Consider the following 23,636-nt stretch of genomic DNA (forward strand, 5'->3'; position numbering starts at 1 on the left):
AGGGCTCAGAGAGCTGAGAAATGGGCACAGTCCCAGAGCCAAGTGGGGGAGTTGGGACTTGAATGCAGGCAATCTGACACCAGAGCTGGCAGTACTGCATGTATCAATATTTTCTCTTCAGAAGAGTGGAGCAGTTTCTATTCAGGGACTCCTTTGTCCTTCTTTGATGGGACATGGAGAAAGCAGGCCTCAGATGAAGAGCAGGCAGGCCCTGCCGGGATGGGTTGGAGACTCCATGGTGGGTCCTCCGAGGTCGTCACCGGTTTTGGCTGACAAGCTGTAGGTTCTCCACTTACCCGGAACTGACCACCATTGCCGTCATCTAGCTCCAGAATGTATCCTTCGGCGGGCACCGTGGACAGGGGCGGCTGTTTCCAGGACAGCGTAGCGCTGTTGTTGTGGGTGCAGCACTCCTCCAGCTGTAGGATGGGAGTCGCTGGGACTGGAGAGGAAGCTAAACAGAAATTAGTGTAACACTGGCTTCTGTCGAGCTGCCAACATTTTCAGTATCTAGGAATGAGAAGCACGCCCTTACTTAGGCCAAGTGGCTGGGCTAAGCAGCTAGCCTGGGGTGCATGGAGGTGGGGGGCGCCTGAACAGGATCCCTCCTAGAGTCTCCAGGAGTGGCAGTGGTTTCTGGTCTACTGCGCTGCCTTTTCCCAGCTCATGGTGGCACTTCCTACCTTACCTGGCGGGGAGACAACGGCTCTGTTCTCACGCCCTTGAGCACCGAAGACATCATCCCTAAGAGAAGTGTTTCACGTAGGAAATGGATGTCCCATCCAGCCCACTGAAGCCTGTTTCACCCCCATAACACGGCTGATGAATTTATCATAGAGTTTATTCTGAGCCTTAAACCACATTTAATAAAATGGGAACTGCCTATGCTGAGAAATAGCTCTGAAACCACTATATTTCTAAGGTTCTATCATTTCTTATTAGTGATTCCACTCAAGGTTTTGTGCACATAAGTAGCTATAGCTCTGGATTTTTGAAAATTTGGTACCAAGTGACACAAACAGTGATTTCTCAGTTTTGAAACTTCTGAGGAATTTGACACCATTCTTTCAAAGCAGCTATACCTTGAAAATGGCACTAGTTCAAGTCTGTTCTTCCTGTAGGTGTAGAGCAGTGAACTGTGAACCTAGAGAGGAGTATGGGAACAGATGGGGCCTGGCAGGGAAGGTCAGAGTGTCCTTGTGACCTTGTGAGAATCTGTCACAGTGTTACTAGTCACAAAACCACCCCCCCCATTTTGTGCTGAGTCTTGTATTACTTAAAACTGCAGATTAGTTGAGCCTTCAGACATACAGACATAGAAATGTCAGCGAATGAATAATCCTAGCTCCTAACATATGAACTCAATTTATGTATCTGGGAGCAGTGTTTTTACTAACTGCTTAAAATTATTTTTCAGCACCAAAACATGAATTTATTTTTGTAGCACTTTAACACAGGAGAGAATGGTGTGGACCACGTCCAGGGACATTCAGGTGAACAAATGTTAACTGTGGAACACCTGGTATGCTGTACCAAAACTGGACTTGGAGTGTCATGCACTGAATTAAATCTCCTTGCCAGTCACCCTGACTGAGATGGTTAATTTAACAGCAGTTTAGAAAACAGGTTCTGTGGTGGATTACCTAGAAGACAAAAGCAGTGACTATAAGTGATATGAAGGTGAAGCAGGTCTATTATCTTATAATTAACAAGGCTGGTACATGACAAGAAAACCATGCCTGAGTTACCAGATCAAACATAATTAAATCAAAATTACCCCCAGGTAATTGGAGGTCATCAGTTTAGGAAGGGAAATAATGTTTCAAGGTTCAATTGCACAGGGTTCAGGTGGAATCTTATCAGAGAACAGTGGCTCTGCAGCTGCAGAGGAAATCTGGAATTGGAGGAAAGGAAATAAAAGCACTGCGTTGTTCAATACATAGACTACAGGACCGGCTGGGAAGAGGAGACAGAAGACAGCTGCTTCAAATGATTCTAATGACCATCTACATGTAACAGGTATCATCTAGGAGTTGTAATTGGAGGTTAACTTAAGGTCGTTATTCCAGTTAGGAATTTACTTTGTCATTTAAATTTTTTTCCGTATAAACAGAATACATCTTAACATATCAACAGTGGAGTAAAATCTGACAAGTTTAAGCAAACCATTCTTCAGAGGGCTTCTAGAGACATGGAATGATTCTCCCTGGGGACATTTGCTCTTAGCTGTGCCTAATGGTTACAGCCTTCCATAAAACAACAATTTCTTGGACTCTATTTCATTATGTGCCCTATCAGTCTTCATTTTCCCTTTGTTCATGTTTCAGGCAAGTTTACATTTCATCAATTTTAAAATCAAAGAATAAGATCACAAGACGTTTTCAATTTGAATCATACAAATACTTGCAATGTCTCTGATAAGAAACCTCAAATTTCCCATATAGACATAGGTATAATTAAAAGATTAATTGAAATACATGGTATCATATATAATTAAAGCATGTGAACTTCATTCATAAGTCCTCAATGGATACACTTTAAAAGGCCAAGAAGAGAGAAAAATGTCTAACCAGTCACTAATCTTCAGATCTTAACAGTGTCCCAAATTTAAACAAACAAGCAAACAAAGAAAGCAAAGTGAGAGACAGAGAGAGAGAGAGAGAGAGAAAGGAAGAGAGAGAAGGAAGGAACCCAGAAACATTTGCATGTACCTAAATCTATTCTCAATGTGCTGAGAATTATTTTTTCTTTTTCCTTATTTACCCCAAAGTGATGTTGCATATAAAAGGAAATGTGACATAATTACAGCCTCATTAGCAAAGACTAAGGCTGGCATTTCAGAACAACGGATTTTATACTGGGTGTTATATTATTATTACCCTTTTTCACTTTATTAGGTATAAAATAAATGACCTACAAGAATATAAAGTATTTTCAAATTGATTTATCTCTTGTGTTTTGGAAATGGACAGCATTACAGTTCCTGGGCTGAACTCTGAGAGAGAAGGTTTTATTTTATTGAAATTCCTATAGTTGGAGCTACAATAACTATCTTAACTCCTTCATGATCATTCCTGGACATGTTTATTTTTCCCAAAGAACTAGTTTCCCTTGACCTGATCAGAATTCTAGTACTCAGCATCCTTTTAGCCTGTAAAATCAAGCTTCAGGCTAAAAATTCTCTTCGACACAGGAGGGTTGGTGTTCTTATTGACCTCCCTGGGGTCTGGTGGAGCCTCATCTCAAAATTAAATTCTGCCACAGTGGCTTGTTATGTGTTACCTTTTTTTGTAAGGTCTTACCTTTTTTTTTTTTTTTTTTTTTTGCTGTGCGCGGGCCTCTCACCGTTGTGGCCTCTCCCGCTGCAGAGCATAGCCTCCGGACGCGCAGGCTCCGCGGCATGTGGGATCCTCCCGGACCGGGGCACGAACCCGTGTCCCCTGCATCGGCAGGCAGACTCTCAACCACCGCGCCACCAGGGAAGCCCTCAAATGTCTTACCTTTTAAAGGCCATTCTAGTTCAAATTATCTCTCACGTTTTTCACATTTGTTTACTTTTCCCTCTTCCCAGTACTTTTCAGATTGAGAGCACTCACAACCATCCAGAATTCCTCTGTGAGGTTTCACAGGAGTGTGGTGAGGACAATGGGAGAAAAGAGATCCCCTGCTGTGGAAACACTGCTGAGGGCCAGACTGTGGGCAGAGGCTTACATGTGTTCGCTCATTTAATTTTCAGCACGACCCCACAAGGTAGATACTGTTATTATCCCTATTTTAGACAAAGAAACTGAAACACAGAAAGAGTTCACCACTAGTCAGTGGCAGAGCTGGGTTTTGATGCCCAGCTGGTTGGTTCCAGGGGCTTGATGTTTTTATTTCCTCTCCATTCTGGGGTTCAGTAATAGTGAATGAGACGGAAAGTGTAGGCCTAATTCCAAGAGAATGAAACATTTTTGGTTCCTATAATGTGAACAATAAAGCTTCTCAAGAATTGCTGGTATAAAGAAACATTTCACCTTAAGAGCTACGGTGGTTGGGAAAGCAATTTTACTCCGTCATGTTCTCTGAAGGTTCCTTTGTAGACTGTCTTTCCTTTTTATGGTGGTTGAATAATACAAATGGCATCTGAGGAAAGTTTAGACTTTAGAGGAAGGACAGGCTGTTTCTGAAAGCTATCACTAGTACTTTGCTAAGGATAAATGTGAACACGGGCTTTGAGGACACGGATTCCAGGCCCTCAGACCATGAACAGATTCCACACGAGTCCGCACGTGTGCTCATTCCCATCACTGCCAAAGCTCTGTGCATTCGTTCTCCATGATTTATAGGAGGGTCTGTTCAGATCATACTGTCCTTGCCCATGACCTTGGTGCATACTCAGGGCTTTTAACATTCAACACTAGTTAATGAAGATAAATGTGTCCTTAGGTGAGTAGAGGCACTCAAGGGATTAACGGCCATTGGTCTATGTGCTAAAAACGCTTGATAGACCATTAGGTCAATGTTTCATCCTGGGCTGGAATGAAGACACTGGTGTTTCATTTCAGCACTGACTCATGAACCTTGGACCACTTTGTGTACTTAGGCAATTCTGGGGTAATATTTTTCTGGGAGAAGGTAGGTGTCTGAAGTCTATTCTGAGCCAAGCAGCAGAGCCCTTGATAGACTGGGAAAAAAAAATTAAAATTTCCTTCCCATGACCTGGTAAGCGTTGAAAATAGCCATTTAGAATTAAGGAAAAATGTGTTCATTACTCCGTAATAAAAACAGAAAACAAAGTTTAATCAGTTGTTTTCTACAAAAGAAAAGCCTGAGAGATCAAGCACAACTCCCATAGTCTGGAAAGAGGGTAAGATGATTTTCTAATCAAAATGCAACTGGAAAACATGCCATCACAATTTAGGAATATTTGAACAAAGGGGGTACCAGCATTCTCTACTCAAATCTCAATTGCCTGAGGGTGATATGGAATCAGAAAGAGCAGATCAGTTAAATTCTTAACTAATAAGAGAATAATTTCAGGCAATGCATTTTAGCTGAGTAGCAGCTGGCCTAAGTGGAAATATTTAAAAACCAACCACAGACCTACCTTCTTTGATATTAAAAAAAGAAAGGCGGGCTTCCCTGGTTGGCGCAGTGGTTGAGAGTCCGCCTGCCGATGTAGGGGACGCGGGTTCGTGTCCCGGTCTGGGAAGATCCCACATGCCGCGGAGCAGCTGGGCCCGTGAGCCATGGCCGCTGAGCCTGCGCGTCCGGAGCCTGTGCTCCGCAACGGGAGAAGCCACAACAGTGAGAGGCCCCCGTACCGCAAAAAAAAAAAAAAAAAAAGGCACCTGAGATGAAATTTCAAAACCAGAGAGATGCTCAGATTTTGAGTCAGGCATTAAACAGATATTCTAGCTGTAAGTTTGAATCATAGCTTTAAATACATATTTCTAGTAACTTTGAAAATATTTTAAAGTTTCTGCTAATCCACTTCGCACAATTAGATATCATATATTGAAACTAACGTATTGTTAGTCTCACGATGGTCAGATTAACACCATTCCAAATGCTACTTAAATTTGGCCATTTGTACATGGATATTGGGGTGTAATTTCTTGAGATATTTTTACTGACAAGCTGTGAAAGCACAGTTTATTAAACTGACTATGAATACCCTAAGAAAATAAAAAGACCAACACTACACAAGGCAAGGTTGTGTATATACTAACAGATATCAAAGGGGCCAGTAGGAGAAGTCTTAACTACCGTCAATCAAGTTCTACTGTGTCATACCTTTTGGCTTTTTCTTTCCATTGAAAGCATGACAGATAAAAATTATTTAGATTCTAAAGAGGACTGGGCTCTCACTGAATTAATTAAACTTAATGAGCACAAAGCAAAGCTTATAAATGAACTCTGCAGAGGGATACTTAACAGAAGTAAATTAAATTAACATGAAGTATTGAAAAGGAAAATGGAATAATCCACTCTCATACCAAATGACCTGCTATATTGAATTCATAAATAACTGTTCTGGATAATTTTGTGTTCCAGGTGAATTTTTGCTGTGAGAGTTTTCTGCGTTTTGGCCTTTAGCGTGTGTGACATTCTCTCCTGTGTGTACAGTTGTGTCCACACTTAACTCCTGTGTGCAGCCCTAAATGGCCAAGTGAGAATGCTTTAGGAATGTGGTCTGTGATGCACGACACGTGAACCTGCAGTTCCCACATCAGATGAAGGGCCAGTTCACTCCAGTACAATAGTTACCATCGTGCCAGCTGGCCTGGAGTCCACCATGGCAGATGGACATGACTCAGGACGGATGGGGGAGGAGAGGGCTCTCCAGCTGATTAAACCATCTGAAAGCCCTGAGGCTTCTATCCTCTACCAGCCCCTCCTCCTGCCCCATCACCAAGGCTAATTGGATTGGCTCTTTTTTTTTTTTCTCTTCCACCAAAAGCCCTTACATTGCCCTTTTGTGACACATTTTCTCCTCTGAGCTACTTATGACATAACCTTTCAATGATTCTACCTCCTTGAAGGAACTGGGCAAAGAGAGAGGCTGATCAAGGGGGCTTTACCTCAGGCTCTCTATACGACTTGGATGGTGACACATCACAGGCTACCGTGTAGGTGTTAAAGAAAAAAAAATTTTAAAGCTTGAAAGCACTGCTGCAACAAAAAATTAAATTTCTTAAGTTTAAGAGAAGACTTCAGTTATTCCTTGAAGAAGCCACTTAGTAAGGCATTAACTTTACAGCACAAACCAGAAGTTGTAGGTGTGGGTTCTGGAACCATGCTTCCCGCGTTTGAATCCCGGCCCTGCCACTCACTAGCTGGGTGAGCTCAGGCAAGTAACCCAGTCTTCCTGTGCCTCAGTTTTCTCAGCTGCCTACTAGGATTGTGAGAATAAAATGAGTTAATCCATGGAAAGCAATTAGGAGTGTGTCTGGTTTGGTAGGCAGTCAGTAAATGCTAACTATTTTTGTTACTACAACGAAGCATTTTTATTTATAATCTATACACTACTTACTTCGAAAATTAAGGCATTATCCCAAAGCAATACATATGAAACAAAAAGATGAGAAAACTGAAAATAAAAGAGGGCCAAAATCCATTAAAAAAATGAGGGAAGTACATGTACCAGGGACAGGGATGAGTGTAACTGCATGATGTAGTCTGTAGCCCTAACACTCGCTGGGTTATATGGCTCTCTCTGTCTAATAAAAGGACGCATGCAGATTTTTCTTAAGAAACAAAAATGTTAAAGCACTGAATTCTAAGTTATTTATTACACGGACGCTTAAATTGGGAGAAGCAAAGAGCAAATCAATTTCTTCAGTTTTAAAAAAAGATTAGAAAATGACAAAGTTAGAGGGATAGAGGACAGATCAGTGGTTGCCAGGGATTGGGGATGGGGGAGGGGGGGCGTGTGGGTGTAACTAAAAGAGGCAGCAGGAGGGAAATCTTTGTGGTGATGGAATAGTTCTGTATCTCCATTGCAGAGGCGGTTATACATGTGACCTGATGGCACAGAACTGTACCAATGTCAATTTCCTGGTTTTGATATTATGTGATAGTTAAATGCTAGATGTAACCACTGATGGAAACTGGCTGAAGGGTACCGGGGACCTCTCCTTAATATTGCTGCAACTACCTGTGAATGTATAATTATTTCACAATAAGAAGTTTTAAAAATCAGAAATATTTTTCAAATGGGCTATTACTTACACTGCCATAAAAATATCATTGCATGTTTGGTTTGAGTTTTTAGCTTTTTTTCAAAGAGTTATTTTCCTTAAGATAATTTTAAGTACTTGTACTTCCCCTCAGCCACCCCAAATCTCAAACAGATCTTGCCATATCCCCTAATTGCATGGACCAAAAAGTTTAAAAAGTTAAAATTTATTTCATATTTTCATTTTCCTTCTGTGTCCAGGCTCTCGTTTTCCTGACCACTATAGGCAGGCTGACTGATCCTCTCAAATTCCCGCTAATCTACACTCAATTGTTTGCCACTATCTCTACTCCTGTGGAAGCAGTCTCAATTCTAACTCCCTTGATTTATATCAATATATCTGGGTTACTATCTGTAACAAGATTTTATGTACAGCTCTCTCTCTTTCTTCCTCTTTTTATGTCAGCTATTCTCTGATGCTGAGCATGTGAAATCTCTAAGATTCTCAAAGACGCAAGCATTGAGTTGATCTGGATTTATCTGACTTTCTGAGAGGCAGGTCACCCAGCTAAAAGGGTACATTTCTATTACATGATAAGACAGGAGCCACTCCAGATTTTTGTAACATTAACCAGAGAGGGGTGTGTGTGTGTGTGTGTGTGTGTGTGTGTGTGTGTGTGTACTTTCCCACCTCTCAGCTGATTTATAAACCTGGAGGCTGCCTTCTGTTTGCTGCAATCTGGCAAGCCGCCTTTATCCTGCTTCCAGCACCAGGATCCACTTGGGGTACTGCTATGACTGGGCAGGGGGGTGGCACAGGCACTCACTTTTCATCTGCACAAAGTCGAGCTGGTGGATAGACTGCAGCAGAGGGCTGTTGTCCAGACTCAAGTCGAAGTCCGTGGTCATCCTGGGAGTGAGCGTGCCTTTCCCCCACTGATCCTCAGTCAGGTGCACTCTCCTTATGAGGGCGTCAGAAATCTATCGCAACAAAGACCACAGCCTCAGAAATACATCCCCACAATGGACACAGAGCTCTTCGGCTCTCCCAGAGCAGCCCACCGAGTGCCTCGGGACTCACACCCTTCCTGTCTCTGTGCAGGCAGCAAGGAGCCTTTTATGACGAGGGTGACCCGTGATTTACCATGAAAATCTGAACACTTTTGGGAGTCAGAGGGAGGCACTATATATAATTAGCTGCTGTTAATTGCTCTAATATATGATCTGGATATATGATCATGCTGTTTATGACTTATCAACTAAAAGCCAACAACACTAAATAATGATATGTTAGCAATTAGTTAAACCTACTAGAACCAATGGCCCTAAGTTTCTGATATGAGCTGTGGGTATCCTGTCAAGACTTAGAAATTACTTTGATTAAATAGTTCAGAGAGGCTGCATATGCTAACCTGTAATATAGAATTTCCTACACTTTAAGCACATCATCTTCATGTATGACTTTATTCTTTGGTAGAGAACTATTTTGTTTCTTATATTTAGGTCCCCTCTGTTGTTCTTGGCCAGTTTGGTAGAATGTCAGTTGGAAGGAATCTACACGTTCCTTAATAAAAGGTCCCTTAATCACTGGGATCAAAAGTCAGGTAAAATTTAGTTGACATCATAACATGTCACTAAAACAACTCTGAAGAAATCATGAGACATCCAAGGAATGAAAAAACTTCAATTTATTTGGGAAATCACTGACTTACTGGCCAGAAGGAGGTGTCAAAAAAGGTAGAAACCTTGTATAATTACATCTCTAGCTGACAAAACTGTCCAGGATATTAGTAAAGGAACCCAATTCTTAAGCAAGGCAATAACTCTGTTTTGGAGGAACTTAGAGGGAATTATGTTTTCATGATCAAACATAAACAAAAACAAATTTAAAAGCCCATGCACTTCTCAATCTTGTAGCACGTGGTGGCAGAGACTTCTGAGAAGCCAGTGAAGTTCTGCAGGCACCCATGTCCGCACGGCCACACAAAGGTGGGTTCTGATGTGCAGGGGCCTATGCCCAGCCAGGGCCGTTGGGAGTCTGGCCTTGGCGTTGTAGACTCAGTCTCGTGGGGCATTGAGAATCTGAAGCAGAAACTAGTTGACACTTACCTGCAAAAAGCCACTAGGATCATTTTCCTTAATCACCTCCAGGCAGTACTCCATGAGACCTGTGGTCTGGCGCAATTTCACTGTGCAGTGAGAGATCTGATCTCGAACCACCTAGGATTGATGAGACAACAGAATGGTTCAAAATGGCAGAGGGTAGAAAAGAAAGCAAACTGGGACTTTGGAAAGCTTCTTTCAACCAGAATCCAAGAGCATCATGGAATGGAACTAAATTTATGAGAATATTTGTGGTGTGGCAATGTCTGCTGTGGACAATGGCTCTGGAAGACGGATTAGATAATGGCTTTTATGGGGAGGGGCTTATAACAACTGGACCCATCAGAAAGGCACACAGATGTTGGACCTCTGGGAAGCGGGTTACCTTGGTGCCTCAAGGGACATCTTCCACAGGTCCCCCTCACTCCCCTCTTCCGGGAGCTGCTCTAAGTGGGAGGTCGTGGAGAGCCTGTCAAGGAGCTGAGTAACCTGAGGCGCAGCTGCAGCTTCTGCTCTGGGACAGAAGCCCTCTACCGGTCCCTCCTAAAGAGCAGACATCATCTGAACCCAGATCCTCTCTTGTTCCAATTCTCTTTTCCCTGGGTGGGTGGTAGAGTAGGGCTAGAGGTGGAACTTGCTGAAAGACAATGAGCTAATGACAGCAAGTATGCCAGAGAAAGATGGATACAGAATCACGTTATAATCCACTTAGCATTACTCACTGCTTCACTTTGGAAAGCAGTTTCAAAGGCAATTTGCCGAGAGATGAGTCTACCTTAACCTAGAGAGGCATCTCTCTGAACATGCAGTTTTTCTCTCCAGGAAGCTGTCTTTGCCCAGTGTCAAGGGCATGGCAGTCCTTGAAAAGTTTCCTTCTTTAGAAACGTTCAGCTTCTGTGTCCTCTGCTCAGTGACCCAAATCCTGAAGCAGTTTTTGAAGCATAGAGTTGAACAAGGGTTTTCTAGGAACCTCAATTACTCATCCTCTACATTTATACTACTTGGCAAAAGCCTCAAAAATAACCACCATTCTGGATTTTATGGGTAATAACTAAAAGGGGTTTTAATAACAATGATTTTTAAAACTTTTCCTTGTTCCTTCTTTTCAGTTTTCATTATAAATTTATTTTCCATGAAAGATTATGACATCCTCTTTCAAAAACAATAGGAAAATAGGTAAAAAAAAAAAAAAAGAAGCAAATCACCTCACCACTCCAATGCAAATTGTTAAAGCATTTTGATATTTCCTTTCAGTTTTCTTTCCGAGCTAGATTTAGTTATAGCTGCAATTATAGTATGTGACAATTTTATCTCCTCCCACTTAACACCATATCATAGGCATTTCCCGTGTTGCTGCCATCAATAAATGTTACTGGTTACATAAATATCTGATTGCGTGGCTTATCATAATTTAACCTATTTTTTTGACACAAAGTTCTTCCTAATTTTTTGACAGTTCATCCATTCATTATTGTTGATCTTCCTTTCTGATTTTTTTATTTTCATAAAATATACATAAAACTTACTATTTTAACTTTTTTTTTTTTTTTTTTTTTGTTTTTAAAGCCCTTGAGCATCTTTTCATGTGCTTATTGTGTATCTTCTTTGGCGAAAGGTCTATTCAAGTCCTTTGCCCATTTTTAAATTGGATTGTTTGGTTTTCTTCCTATCTTTTGATGCACAAAGTTTATAAATTTTCATGAAGTCCGATTTGTCTACTTTTTCTTTTGTTGCCTGTGCCTTTTGGTGTCATATCCAAGAAATCATTGCCAAATCCAGTGTCATGAAGCATTTGCCCTATGTTTTCATCTATGAGTTTTATAGTTTCCATTCTTACATTTCAATCTTTGATCTACCTTGGGTTAATTTTTATACCTGCCCAACTTCATTCTTTTGCATGAGGATAGCCAGTTTCCCCAGCATCATTTGTTACAAAACTTCCTTTTCCCATTGAATGGTCTTGGAACCCTTGTCAAAAATCATTTGACCATATGTGTGAGAGTTTATTTCTGGGCTCTATTCAATAGTGGTCTTTTGTCTGTCTTTATGCCAGTATTATACTTCATAGCTTTGCAGTACATTTTGTAATTAGGAAGTGTGAGAACTCCAATTTTGCCCTTCTTTTGCAAGATTGTTTTGACTATTTGGAGTCTCCTAATATTTTGACAGCTGATTTGTTATTGCTTTTAAACTTTTAATATAATTAAAATAAAAAATAAAATGTAGGCTTTAAAATCTCTTTATCGGAATTGGTGAAAGAAACCAACTTTGATGTGGGGATTGTTTTGTGATTTTGATTGGCGGGGGTGGAGAGATCAAATTTTAAATTCACTGTTTGATTTATTTTCTTCTGACATCTAGTATGTTTCTGTCAAACTACCACCACCGTCTGTTGGTCTGGGCTCAAGGAATGCAAATTACTATATTTTATTATTTTACTTTAAAATCGGAAAGTAAAGAAAGGTTAAGTTTCTGCTTTTTAGGGGAAAAAAAACACCCACAGGTTAAACCCTTAAAAATGCAACACAGGTGACCTACAGCTAATACGCTACTCCTCTCTGCTATATGAGGCTTGACTAAATTGTTCCCAGAAAATGTTTTTACATTTCAGCCACCTGTGCATCAATGCTGCTAGGTAGCAGAAACCTCAGCAGTCACCATTCACTATCCAAATGGCATCTGCTCTAGACTATGCAGAACTGACTGGTACTGAAAGTCCAAACAACAAGCACAGACTGGATCTGAGCGCTGTAACCCAAAGTAAGTCTGCTTTTGAGGCAAAAAAGACGGAATTGTGTTTACTTTCCAGAACATTCAGCTCAATGATAATTTTATGACCTAAATGTGCTGAAATAAATACATTACTCAGGCCTCATAAAATTCTATGTCTGCCTCTATAAATTTCCTTCTCAAGCAAGGTTTTTTGGTGCAACAGGAGCTGTGGGAATGTTGGGGGCTCTGACTACTCTTAAGAAGCTTTGCTGTTGCACTGCCAAGAGTCTGTGAGTTTCAAGGCTGTTTGCCATTGGCTCCTGTAGTCCATGGTTCAAGCTTCTTGGAAGGACTCAACATCCCTAAATTCTTGGCTCTCAACTCCCTCTGTTGCCACAATGGATGCTGGTCCATTTTTAAAGCATTTTAATGAACCGTTTCGCAATATCACAGTAGCCTGTGATAAAAATCACTGTTAAAAATTAAACAGTGAGGTTCCCAGAAGCAGCATTTTTGGGTGTTTCATAACTAACATTTTTTTTATAAGATTGAAAAAATTTTATTTATTTATATATTTATTTATTTATTTTTGGCTGCGTTGGGTCTTCGTTGATGAGCACGGGCTTTCTCTAGGTGTGGCGAGTGGGGGCTACTCTTCGTTGCAGTGTGTGGGCTTCTCCTTGCAGTGGCTTCTCTTGTGGAGCACAGGCTCTAGGTGCACGGGCTTCAGTAGTTGTGGCACGTGGGCTCAGTAGCTGTGGCTCACGGGCTCTAGAGCGCAGGCTCAGTAGTTGTGGTGCACGGGCTTAGCTGCTCTGCGGCATGTGGGATCTTCCCAGACCAGGGCTTGAACCCATGTCTACTGCGTTGAGATGTGGATTTTTAACCACTGCGTCACCACAGAAGTCCCTCATAATTAACTTTTAGTTTCTCAAATAATTAATCTAGCAAGATTTCCCATCTTATGGAAATCAGCCAGATAATTAAATCTTTTAAGAGTATAAATATTTTTTTCTCTGAGTGTCTTTTTTTTTTTTTTTTTTTGCAGTACTCGGGACTCTCACTGTTGTGGCCTCTCCCGTTGCGGAGCACAGGCTCTGGACGCGCAGGTTCAGCGGCCATGGCTCACGGGCTCAGTCGCTCCGCGGCTTGTGGAATCTTCCCAGACCGGGGCACGAACCCGCGTCCCCTGCATCGGCAGGCGGACTCTCAACCACTGTGCCACCAGGGAAGCCCCCCCCCCCTTTTTTTTAAAGATCTTTTTGATGTGGACCATTTTAAAAAGTCTTTATTGAATTTGTTACAATATTGCTTCTGTTTTATGTTTTGGTTTTTTTGGCCACAAGGCATTTGGGATCTTAGCTCCCGGATCAGGGATCAAACCCCTACCCCCTGCATTGGAAGGCGAAGTCTTAAACACTGGACCGCCAGGGAAGTCCCTCTCTGAGTGTCTTTATCAGCTTTCTTACTTGCTACCTTCTTTACTCTGTGTTATTTCTACCACATTATTATTATTTATTTTTACATTATATTTTTTTATGAAAAACAATTCTTAGGAAGCCAGGCCATATCACTTTTTCTTTTCGTTCCACATTTCTGTGCAGTGGCTCTGATGCTCTGGAGAAACCCTTGGCACCATGTTTGCAGCTGGCTGGATTTAAGTAGTTTCTTTTATTTATTTATTTTTAATTTTTTTTGACTGCGTTGGGTCTTCGTTGCTGCATGCAGGCTATCTCTACTTGCAGCGAGCGGGGGCTACTCTTTGTTGCAGTGTGGGGGCTTCTCCTTGTGGTGGTTTCTCTTGCTGCGGAGCACAGGCTCTAGGCCCGTGGGCTTCAGTAGTTGCGGCACGTGGGCTCAGTAGTTGTGGCTCACAGGTTCTAGAGCGTAGGCTCAGCAGTTGGGGCACATGGGCTTAGTTGCTCTGTGGCATGTGGGATCTTCCCAGACCAGGGATTGAACCTGTGTCCCCTGCATTGGCAGCCGGATTCTTAATGACCATGCCACCAGGGAAGTCTGGATTTTCTTTTCTTAAGAAGGAAATGTACAAGTTGCAGGAGTGACACAAATAGGAACTTGGAAACACTCTTCCCGTTTTCATGTGCATTAAAGCCTAAACCAGCTCTCAGGGGACAATTAATCTGTGGTCCACAGTTTCAGAGAAGGCTTCCACAATTTTATAAGCAGTCACCATCTCTTCTGGATGGCAAATCCTACTGATCACTTGAAGAGCTTTATTTTGTTGAGTGGCAAATTTATAAAGGTCATTTCTTGGGTCAGGATATGACACTGTACCTTTTCGGAAAAGGAGAATTTGAGAACAGACTGCTGTGCCCCTTTGAATGCTTAGACTTTTTTAGTGTCAGAGAGTAACCCACGAGAGCTTATACAGTACAAATGTGAAATTTCATTCTGCCTATCCACAACTACATTTTCCCGCCTCACCTTGAACAGGCCACTCTCTCGCCACTCAGCTCAGGTGATACAAAGAGCAGCAAGAACTGAGGTTAATTAAGGGGAATTTCATTATTTTATCCAATATTGACCTTGACACCTTTCCTCCACCTCCATTCACCTCTCCCTCTTACATGTGGCTCTTTAAAAATTGTTCTTTAAATCTTCTTTTTAATAAATACTTTTTCTCATAGTATTTTCTCTCATCATGGGGTCTGGAGGGATAAGACTAATGAGTTTTTAGTCTAAGTAAATACTAACATTCTCTCTCCAATATTTCAAGATAGTCTTTCTTAAATAGAATCTATACATTTCCATCACCATTTAAAACAATTTCCTCGAAGTATAATGCGATTCTTTTTTTTTTTTTCTAAGATACAAGTACTTTCAAGATACAGTCTTGAAGAATTTATTCTTCACAGGTCCCTTTGGTCAGTGGGGATAGTTTTTTCTATGTGTCCCATAATGTCCTGAAGCAAGATGCCCAACTGATGCTTGGAATTAACTCATTGGTGAGTTACAGGTGAAGTACTTTGACCATTAGATTCATCTAGTAAAATAAATAATTCTCTTGATTTTCTCCTAGAGTAGAATATTATCTCCTATATTATTACATTCTAAATTAAATTAAAGCATTTAAATTAAGGAAGGACATTTTTAATTTCTCACATGCCACCATTCTCCCACATGGTTTATGGAAATACAGCAGCTATTTCCCCCATTCTCTAGATACCATCCTCTGTACTAGTGTTATTAATTGAACCACACTGGCAACTAATTATTTCAAAGACAAGTCTGAGGTTTTGAGTTTTTAATCAATAAAAGGATCATTGGGCTGCCCTGGTGGCGCAGTGGTTGAGAGTCCGCCTGCCGATGCAGGGGACACGGGTTCGTGACCCGGTCCGGGAAGATCCCACATGCCGCGGAACGGCTGGGCCCGTGAGCCATGGCCGCTGAGCCTGCGCGTCTGGAGCCTGTGCTCCGCAACGGGAGAGGCCACAACAGTGAGAGGCCCGTGTACCGCAAAAATAAATAAATAAAATAAAAGGATCATTTAGGCCTATTAAATAAATAAAACACATACCTGTTTTGAGGAAGGCTTGAGATTTTAACAGTAAAAGTGTGAACTTTCTATCTCAGAAGTGTGAATGCCAATAACCTCATCAATAAACATTGAGTGGAATATCCAAATTATGCTCATAGTGTATAGAATACTGTATCCTTGTACAGAGAAGTTAATGAAGGAAGAAATACAAGGTATTTGGAGAGAGAGAACCATCCTGGTGTGGTCCCACCCACACAGGAGAACATTTACAATTTATGCTGTTCCGCAATGAAAGTGATGCATCCAGTATGGTGTTTTGTAAGATGTGAGATACGGTGGATTATTCCACCATCTTCACAGTGTGCTTTAAGTGTCTTCTGGAGCTAAGAGTGTCACTCATATATGGGTTTAGGCAAAGGGCATTAAACAAGTTCTGTGACTATGCTTCATTGGCATTGCCAGAGTGGGTTGAGGGTGTTTAAAGGTATGTCCTCTAACCTTGGTGAGTTCCAACTGTGTGTGATGGCATCCTGACGATTCCACGGGCACCTTGGGCACTTTATTCCTTACACGCCCTCTGTGACTTTTGCTCCTACACGGTGGGAAGCAGAGGACCACAGAATTTGCCGAATGAATTCCCCATTAATGATAGGCTTGTAATCAATAATAACTGTGGTTAAATTATGAAAGTTGACCCCCAAAAGACTTCTGTGAGGGCAAAGGTTTCAAGTGTTCCAGTGTGCCTAGTTTTTCCAAATGTCTTCACTGTAATGAACTAATGGAACTCCTTCCCAGTAGTTTTATGGGAATTGAGTGGGTTATTGACTTTTTCTTTCTAGTTTTTGCTTTTCTTTCTAGAAATGACTGTAACAGTTAAATCCTATCTAATTATTTTTAAATTCTTTGTGAGCTTGGTCGTCTTTCCTTCCCTCTTTCCTTCCTGACTACCTTCTTCCTTTTCTTCCATTCTCTCTTTCTCTCTCAACCTGAATCAAAGGATTACTTGCCTGTTATGAAGCATTGGCAAAATGGCTTAAGTAAGCCAGTAATATCCCTAGTGTAAATTTCTACTCTTAATGATATGGCCCTGTAACTAATGTTTTTGCTAGCATAATGGGGACATACAGGCAATACATGGTAAATAATAACAAAGATAACAATGCCAATCGTGATAATGAATCTAACAAAACCCAATGGTACACTTGGATTCAAAATCAAGCATTCCATAGATAACTACAGTTGGGACATGGAAGCCCTCTGTAAAAGTGAAAGCTCTGTAAAACAGTAAGCTTTATGATTAGCCCTCAGCATTCTCACTGAGTAATGTCATTGGTATGTTAATTTACCAACCACACATGGAAATTAAAGATTAGATTTTCTCAGACTATATTTGAATAGTTATAACTATTTTTTTTTCTTTCAGAGGCTCTAGAGTTGCAAGGGAACCAAGAAACCAAGAAGACACCTGTCACTTATCACCTATCATCATAGTTGTGTACTATTCAACACATGATTTCATTCTAAAATATTGGGGAGAGAACACATTTAAGATGATTGTAGAATTATTTCAAATTCTGAATGTTACATAAATAAAAATAATTCTCAGATGTTTCTTTGGGCTTACCAAAAGAAAGATGACATTTGTAAAGTTCCTGAATAAAAAGCATAGATCTCATTAATGGCACATTTTAAGTGTTGTCACAAATTCCCTCTGAGGATCACAGGCAATGAAGATATTTTAAAGCCTTACTCAGTTAAGGAAGACCCGGGAAGGATATTGACAAAATACACAGTTCGTACAAGAAAACTGGGGACGCAGCTAACTCTGCTGCTAGTGGGAATATCACCCAAGTAGTACCAAATGTGAGTTAGTAATAGTTTTTGAAAGCTCAAAAGCACTTTTTCCCTCCAGTAGCTTTCTGACATTTGATTAGTTTACCACACCCTGAAAACAGACATTTGGCTCCCAGTGTGTTTTCAAACCACAGGACAGCATTAACTATAATTTATATTTCAGACAGTGTTCCTAAAATATGGTCACATCTGCATATGCCTCAAAGCCTTTTTTTCAGCTTTTAAAAATAGCTCACCAAATTTGGTGCACTAGTTTATGCGATGATCAATTATACTCAAGCCGCTAAAGAATTTCCTAGGTTCAGAGACAATCACACCAGCACATAGGCTAATTTTACAATATGAACTCTGGTCTTATGGAAAATGAGTCCCTAGGAGCACTTCTTCAGTGTGCTGAGTGAGACCATATTTCCAGTCTTCCAATGACAGCAACCATAAAGCTAATATCTTGAGTACTGTGCTAAGTGCTTTACAATGCCCTGTGAGGTGTCAACTACGTCTAGCCTTATTTTACGCACAGGTGAAAGAAATGGAGCTGTAGACTTGTCCATGGTTAGAGACCTAGTAAGTGATAAAGTCTGTCCTTACGCCCCGTTCTCTATGACCCAGAATCTGGGCTTCTCATCCCTCAGCTCCATCTTGCCTCAGAACCAGAACTGTTCAATCTGCTCAAGCAATCAGTGCTTTCAGAGAGGGGCATGAGTAGATTATAAAGACTGCCTTTATGCACACTTGCTTTCCAGCTCCCCTAGTCTTTTGCATGGCTCAAGAAGAGAAGGTTGCCAGAAAAACACACACGTACAACTCTCCTCTTTGTCAGCAAAAAGCAGGCCCCCAAGAGAACTCTGCCAAAGGGAAGCGGAAGACCATAAGATTACCCCTGCCAGACCGTGAGTGATGGGCTAGCCAACAAAGACAGAAAGAAGTACTGTGCTTGGCAAGCGATGTCTATAAAAGGCCAGTCTTTTCTCACAAATCTGAGGAGCAACAGAAGTGAGAAGAAAGGGAAGAGGCAGGAGGAGAAAAGCAGAGGGAGGGAGACATTCGGAGGCTGACATCAGCAGTCGCGGTGTCGACCTTGCTGGCTGTTTTCAGAAGCAGCGACATACAATCAGCTGAAAACAGCAGAGAAACAAATCACTCGAGACAGAAGACAGAACAGCTTTGCTGCCGTGGGCCACAGCCAGCCACCTGTCTCTCGTTTCAGTAGCCCTTTGGGATCTGGGGCAGGGAACTCCACCCCGGGCAGGGTGTAATGAGGGCAGGCAGCTGCCTCTGTTCAGTGGTCCCCGAGTGCATCAGTGTGCTTGGCCGGTCAGACCACCAGCACCGATGAACTGACGCTGGACGTGGGGTCCCCGAGATGCATTTCGGCTATTCCTGTGCCATCCCCATCCATCCCCACAGCACAGCCTATAACTGATTTCCACACAGTCCCGTCCTGCAGAGGCAGCACTAAGGAGAGGGAGACAGGGGGCTCTGCATTTTTTGATAGGAATAAATGATGTTTTCTCAATCCTCGATCCCCTATCTGTCCAGATTGCTGCCCTTACATCTCTCCCGTATAGAAAGCCCAGAGATGCCACTGTCGTCACCCTATGACTTAACACAAACTGTTCCCAGTTTCTGTTTAAAGATGCCAGGAAAGTGTCTGCAACGTTTCACAAAAGAGACATCCGTTAAGGAAAAAGTTAAAATTTTATGGCTACATATTAAAACGGCTGGTCCACTATTAGAGGGAAAATCCCAGCTGTCCAGCTCATTGCCCGAAGACAGCTGTGGTTTTATTTTAGATACTCTATTACTCTATGTGGTTCAAATGACATTTTAAGTTCCACTATAACAATAAAAGTTCTGGGTTTCTGAAGGGTGATAAAAGGGAGGGCTATGGTGATAATGCTTTTAGTAGTGTTAGAGCAGGAGATGGAAACAGAAAAAGCACCCATCGGTCCTCATGACTAACTGGGTGCACCAAGACCAGGGTGCACTCTGCTGATCACCCTCTTCTTCTCGCACAGCTTGGCCCATCCCTGCAGGCAAGAATGCAAGTCGCCATCAACACACGCCTCCCAGACTTTGGGCTCCTCCAATGCCAGCTTTTCCATGAGGCACTCTGTGACCCTTTTAGCTGGAAGTAACTTTGCCCTCCTCACAACTCTAACGACATGGGCCACCTTCTCCTGGAAACTCACTTTCTACCTGTGTTGGAGTCATCTGTGGGTGTGACTGATCTCATCCACAGGACTGTAAGCCCCATCATCCTGAGTCACCTTTGTGTCGCCCTCCCCCTGCCCCTGTGCCCAGCACTCTGCTCCTAGCAGGTGTGCATTAGGTAGGTGCTGGCTGACTGGTGAACGGATTAGGTAAATCCCCCTACGCCTTCTCTCTGCATTGTACTGCCAGCCAGAGGCAGCAGGGGGCCACGGTCAGATTCTGGGTTCTGAAGCCAGGTTGCCAGGACTGGAATTCTGGATCCTTGGACCAGTTCTTAATGTCGTGGTGCCATGGTTTCCTCATCTCTAGAATGTGGATAATAGTAATAATGACCTTGCAGAGTTGTTGTGAGGAACAGAGGAGCTGATCCCTGTAACACAGTTTGTATAGTGCTGCCTCAAAGAAAGTATCCCCGAACGTCAGCTACTGCCGTTATGAAAGCCAGGGCTTGGTCATCAAGGATGCTCATTCTGTGTTGCTCCTGGGTAACTACAGAATCACATTTCACAGCACTTCTAGATTTTAATTCAGATAAAAAATGGTGACTCCAGGGCTTCCCTGGTGGCGCAGTGGTTCAGAGTCTGCCTGCCGATGCAGGGGACATGGGTTCGTGCCCCGTTTTGGGAAGATCCCACATGCCGCGGAGCGGCTGGGCCCGTGAGCCATGGCTGCTGAGCCTGCGTGTCCGGAGACTGTGCTCCGCAACGGGAGAGGCCACAGCAGGGAGAGGCCACAGCAGTGAGAGGCCCGCATACCACAAGAAAAAAAAAAAAAAATGGTGACTCCAGAAGAATTTTTCACTTAGGCCTAACTTACCTTGGATGAAAATGCTTATGGATTTAAACCCATTTCCCAGGTTGTTGCGGCTAAATGTATAAGGTTAGCATCCACATAGTACAACCTTCAGAGAACTTTCTGGGTAAAAAAACAGCATCTTTAATACACCCACACTTGTCTCCCGCACATTTTAGGAATGACTACATATGTTACCATGAAACACACACACAGTCCAGTGGCCCTTTACAAAAGTCAAAAGCAAAAAACTTGATCACAGACACTAAGGGACAGGAGCCTGGAAAGTGATGAGCTAGAGAAAGTCGTCTAAGTAAAACTCGCCCTGAGTCAGCACTTTGTGAGTCATGCATGACACGGGTCAGTGTGGGTGTCTCCCGAGGAAAACCCAGGGCTCTCTCGATCACCTGCAGTTCAGTGCGAAGGCTCCACAGGGCTGGGGTTGGTGTGGTGCCCCTCAGGGGCTTGTATTCATTCTAAGATGAAACTGAGAGGGTCTTCCAGTTAGGCCCACCACCCCAAAACAGCAATGGCCTCTCTGGAAGAAGCGGTAAGATCCCCAGCCTTGGTTTGCTATCCAAGCCAACAGACTGAGGCTCTCTGACCATTCAATCCCTGGGCACCCTTCTTTCCTAACTCCTGGTTCAGATTGCAACTTCGAGACATGCAATTTTCTTTAACAAAGAATCTGCTGTGCCTCTCCTTGATGCAATTGCTCTTCTGTGTCACATCGGGAACACTCAAAGGGACATGGCTCTGACACAGCACCAGTGAGGTCAGGCCGGCCAACTTTATTGTAGGGCACAGCCCTCACAGGCCCTTTCTGGCTTGGACCCTGTTGTCGCAGCTCAGCCTCCATGTCACAGGCACCTTCAGAGTGACAGGTTGGTAAGTCACAAAGGCAGGGGAGAAAGGTTTCTATTCCGGCCACATCACTGCCCTGGCTTTGGGGAAGGAAGAAGTGGGTATGTGGATCTAAATGCGTTTCGAGGAGCTGCAGGTGGGTAGCAGAGGAGGGAACCTTAAGGAAGAAGATAGAGTTGGGGTCTCCTTCAACTTTGGAGAGATCTGTTAAGCTTCCCTGGGGAAATGTTTCTCTTTTCATGCTGCCCAGCCCCCCGTGCTCACAGCAGAGTCCCCTGGGCCCTGGGTGCTGCTGTGTGCTGGGCACAGATTAAGGACGGTGACTCCGCTGCTCAGGGCTCAGCACTGCCGTCTTGCTGCAGGTCTTGCTGAGGTCTCGTGCCCCAGTTAGCAACTAGTTTCTTGCCTTGTTTCTAGTAACCATGAACTGGGCACTGGCCCTGTCTGAAGTTTCCCTGCCACCAAGCTTTGGCCCCAAATCTTGTAAGCTCTGTTGTCTTAGTTCTTCATTTTGAAACTCTCCCTTGGCTCTCTTACTGGAATCCCACTCTTTTAGAAATGGGATCTCCTTTTGTTCTTCAGGGACTAAAGCCTGTTCCAAGCCTGCTGGGGATATCTGCCACTTCCTGGGCTGCTCACCAGTCCCCAGCTCCCCCGAGGCTGTGTCCCCTCACTCTTGCCCAATACTGAAGCTCCCTGATGCTGACTGCCTGACCCCAACAGAGAACCAATGGTCAGACCTCACTTCTCCCTCCACCCCAATGCCAGGCCAACATGGCACACTGCCCACCCACTACCCACTGGTAGCCACCCTGAGGCTATTGGCCACGTATGTGGCCCTCCCCGGATGGTCTACTTCTTGCTTCCTTCGGCTGGCCGCTACCCGTCTATGTCTATCCAGCCTGCTCTCACGTGTTGCTGCCCTGCTCCAAGGGGGCAACAGATGGGGTATCAGATGTCTCCAGGAAGATCAGTCCTCCTGCCAATAGGGCCCCAGACTTGCAATCAATTGCTTCTACCGTGTGATGACCAAAGTCTGTACAGCTGTTCAGTTGCATAGTTCGCTTCAGAAGTTAAGACAAATCTTGTTTGCTTTCTGGAAAGTACAGATTCCATTTCCCAATTCAAAAATACATTTGCCTCTGCATGGCTGTTCTGGCCACTCTGTCTAAAATTTCAACCCCCATCCTTCGTATTCCCCATCCCTTTTTCCTTATTTTTTCTTAGCACTTTTTACTAACATACTGCATATTTTACTTACTTATCTTGCTTCCCGTTTATCCCTTCTGGTAGAACATAAGCCCCAGGAGGGCAGGGATTTTTATTTATTTATTATGTCTGTACCCAGAGCAATTCCTGGTCCAGAGAAATCACTCAGTGAGTATCGGTGATGTCAAGGAGGGAGTGAGTGGTGAATGAAGGGACGTGCCTGCTTCTCCCCGGCCGGGCTACTGGCCATCCAAGGCTGCGGGCGGGCGTACACCTGCCTGTCCCAGCCTGGGAGCCGGGCTTGCGGGCCTTCTGCTTCCCCCGGTGCGCAGCGCTCACCTTTAGCTTGTGCTCGTGCTCCTTGTTGACACGGGCGAGCAGCTGGGCTTTCCTCCTGTTGAGGGCGTCAATGAGGGCGTCACACTGAGCTACCAGGCAGGCCTCGAACTCCACACTGTTCTCCTGCGTGACAGAGCACAGCTCTCAGCCGCGAGGCGCCTGGGCACCTGGGGCTGCCAGAGACAGCAGAACCCCTGTCCACTTGTGGGGTGGAAATCCCTGCTGAAGGGAAGGAAGAGGAGCCCCGTCCACAGTGCACATTTGCTTTTTATAAATAACGGAATAAATTTTGTTCAACAGTGGTGGTGTTTCACGTTAAATTTAGATTCAAAGGAATAAATGTTACTTCATACATTTATTCTTATCAGAAGGAAATCATCTCCACAG

The 23,636-nt window shown here is 43.2% G+C and overlaps 1 protein-coding gene across 1 annotated transcript in view; it reads right to left on the reverse strand.

Annotated features, from left to right (window-relative positions):
• Positions 1-23,636, reverse strand: part of TRIM9 (tripartite motif containing 9) — a 108,696-nt gene that overhangs the window by 22,776 nt on the left and 62,284 nt on the right. The window contains exons 3-6 of the mRNA XM_024734755.1: positions 23,250-23,372; positions 9,773-9,883; positions 8,491-8,644; positions 297-454 (exon numbers count right to left, since the gene is read on the reverse strand). Coding sequence (XP_024590523.1) covers positions 297-454; positions 8,491-8,644; positions 9,773-9,883; positions 23,250-23,372 — 546 coding nt within the window. The remainder of the gene's footprint in view (positions 1-296; positions 455-8,490; positions 8,645-9,772; positions 9,884-23,249; positions 23,373-23,636) is intronic.

Source organism: Neophocaena asiaeorientalis, unplaced genomic scaffold, assembly GCF_003031525.2.
Source record: "Neophocaena asiaeorientalis asiaeorientalis breed wild unplaced genomic scaffold, Neophocaena_asiaeorientalis_V1.1 scaffold547, whole genome shotgun sequence".
NCBI classification, from domain to species: Eukaryota; Metazoa; Chordata; class Mammalia; order Artiodactyla; family Phocoenidae; genus Neophocaena; species Neophocaena asiaeorientalis.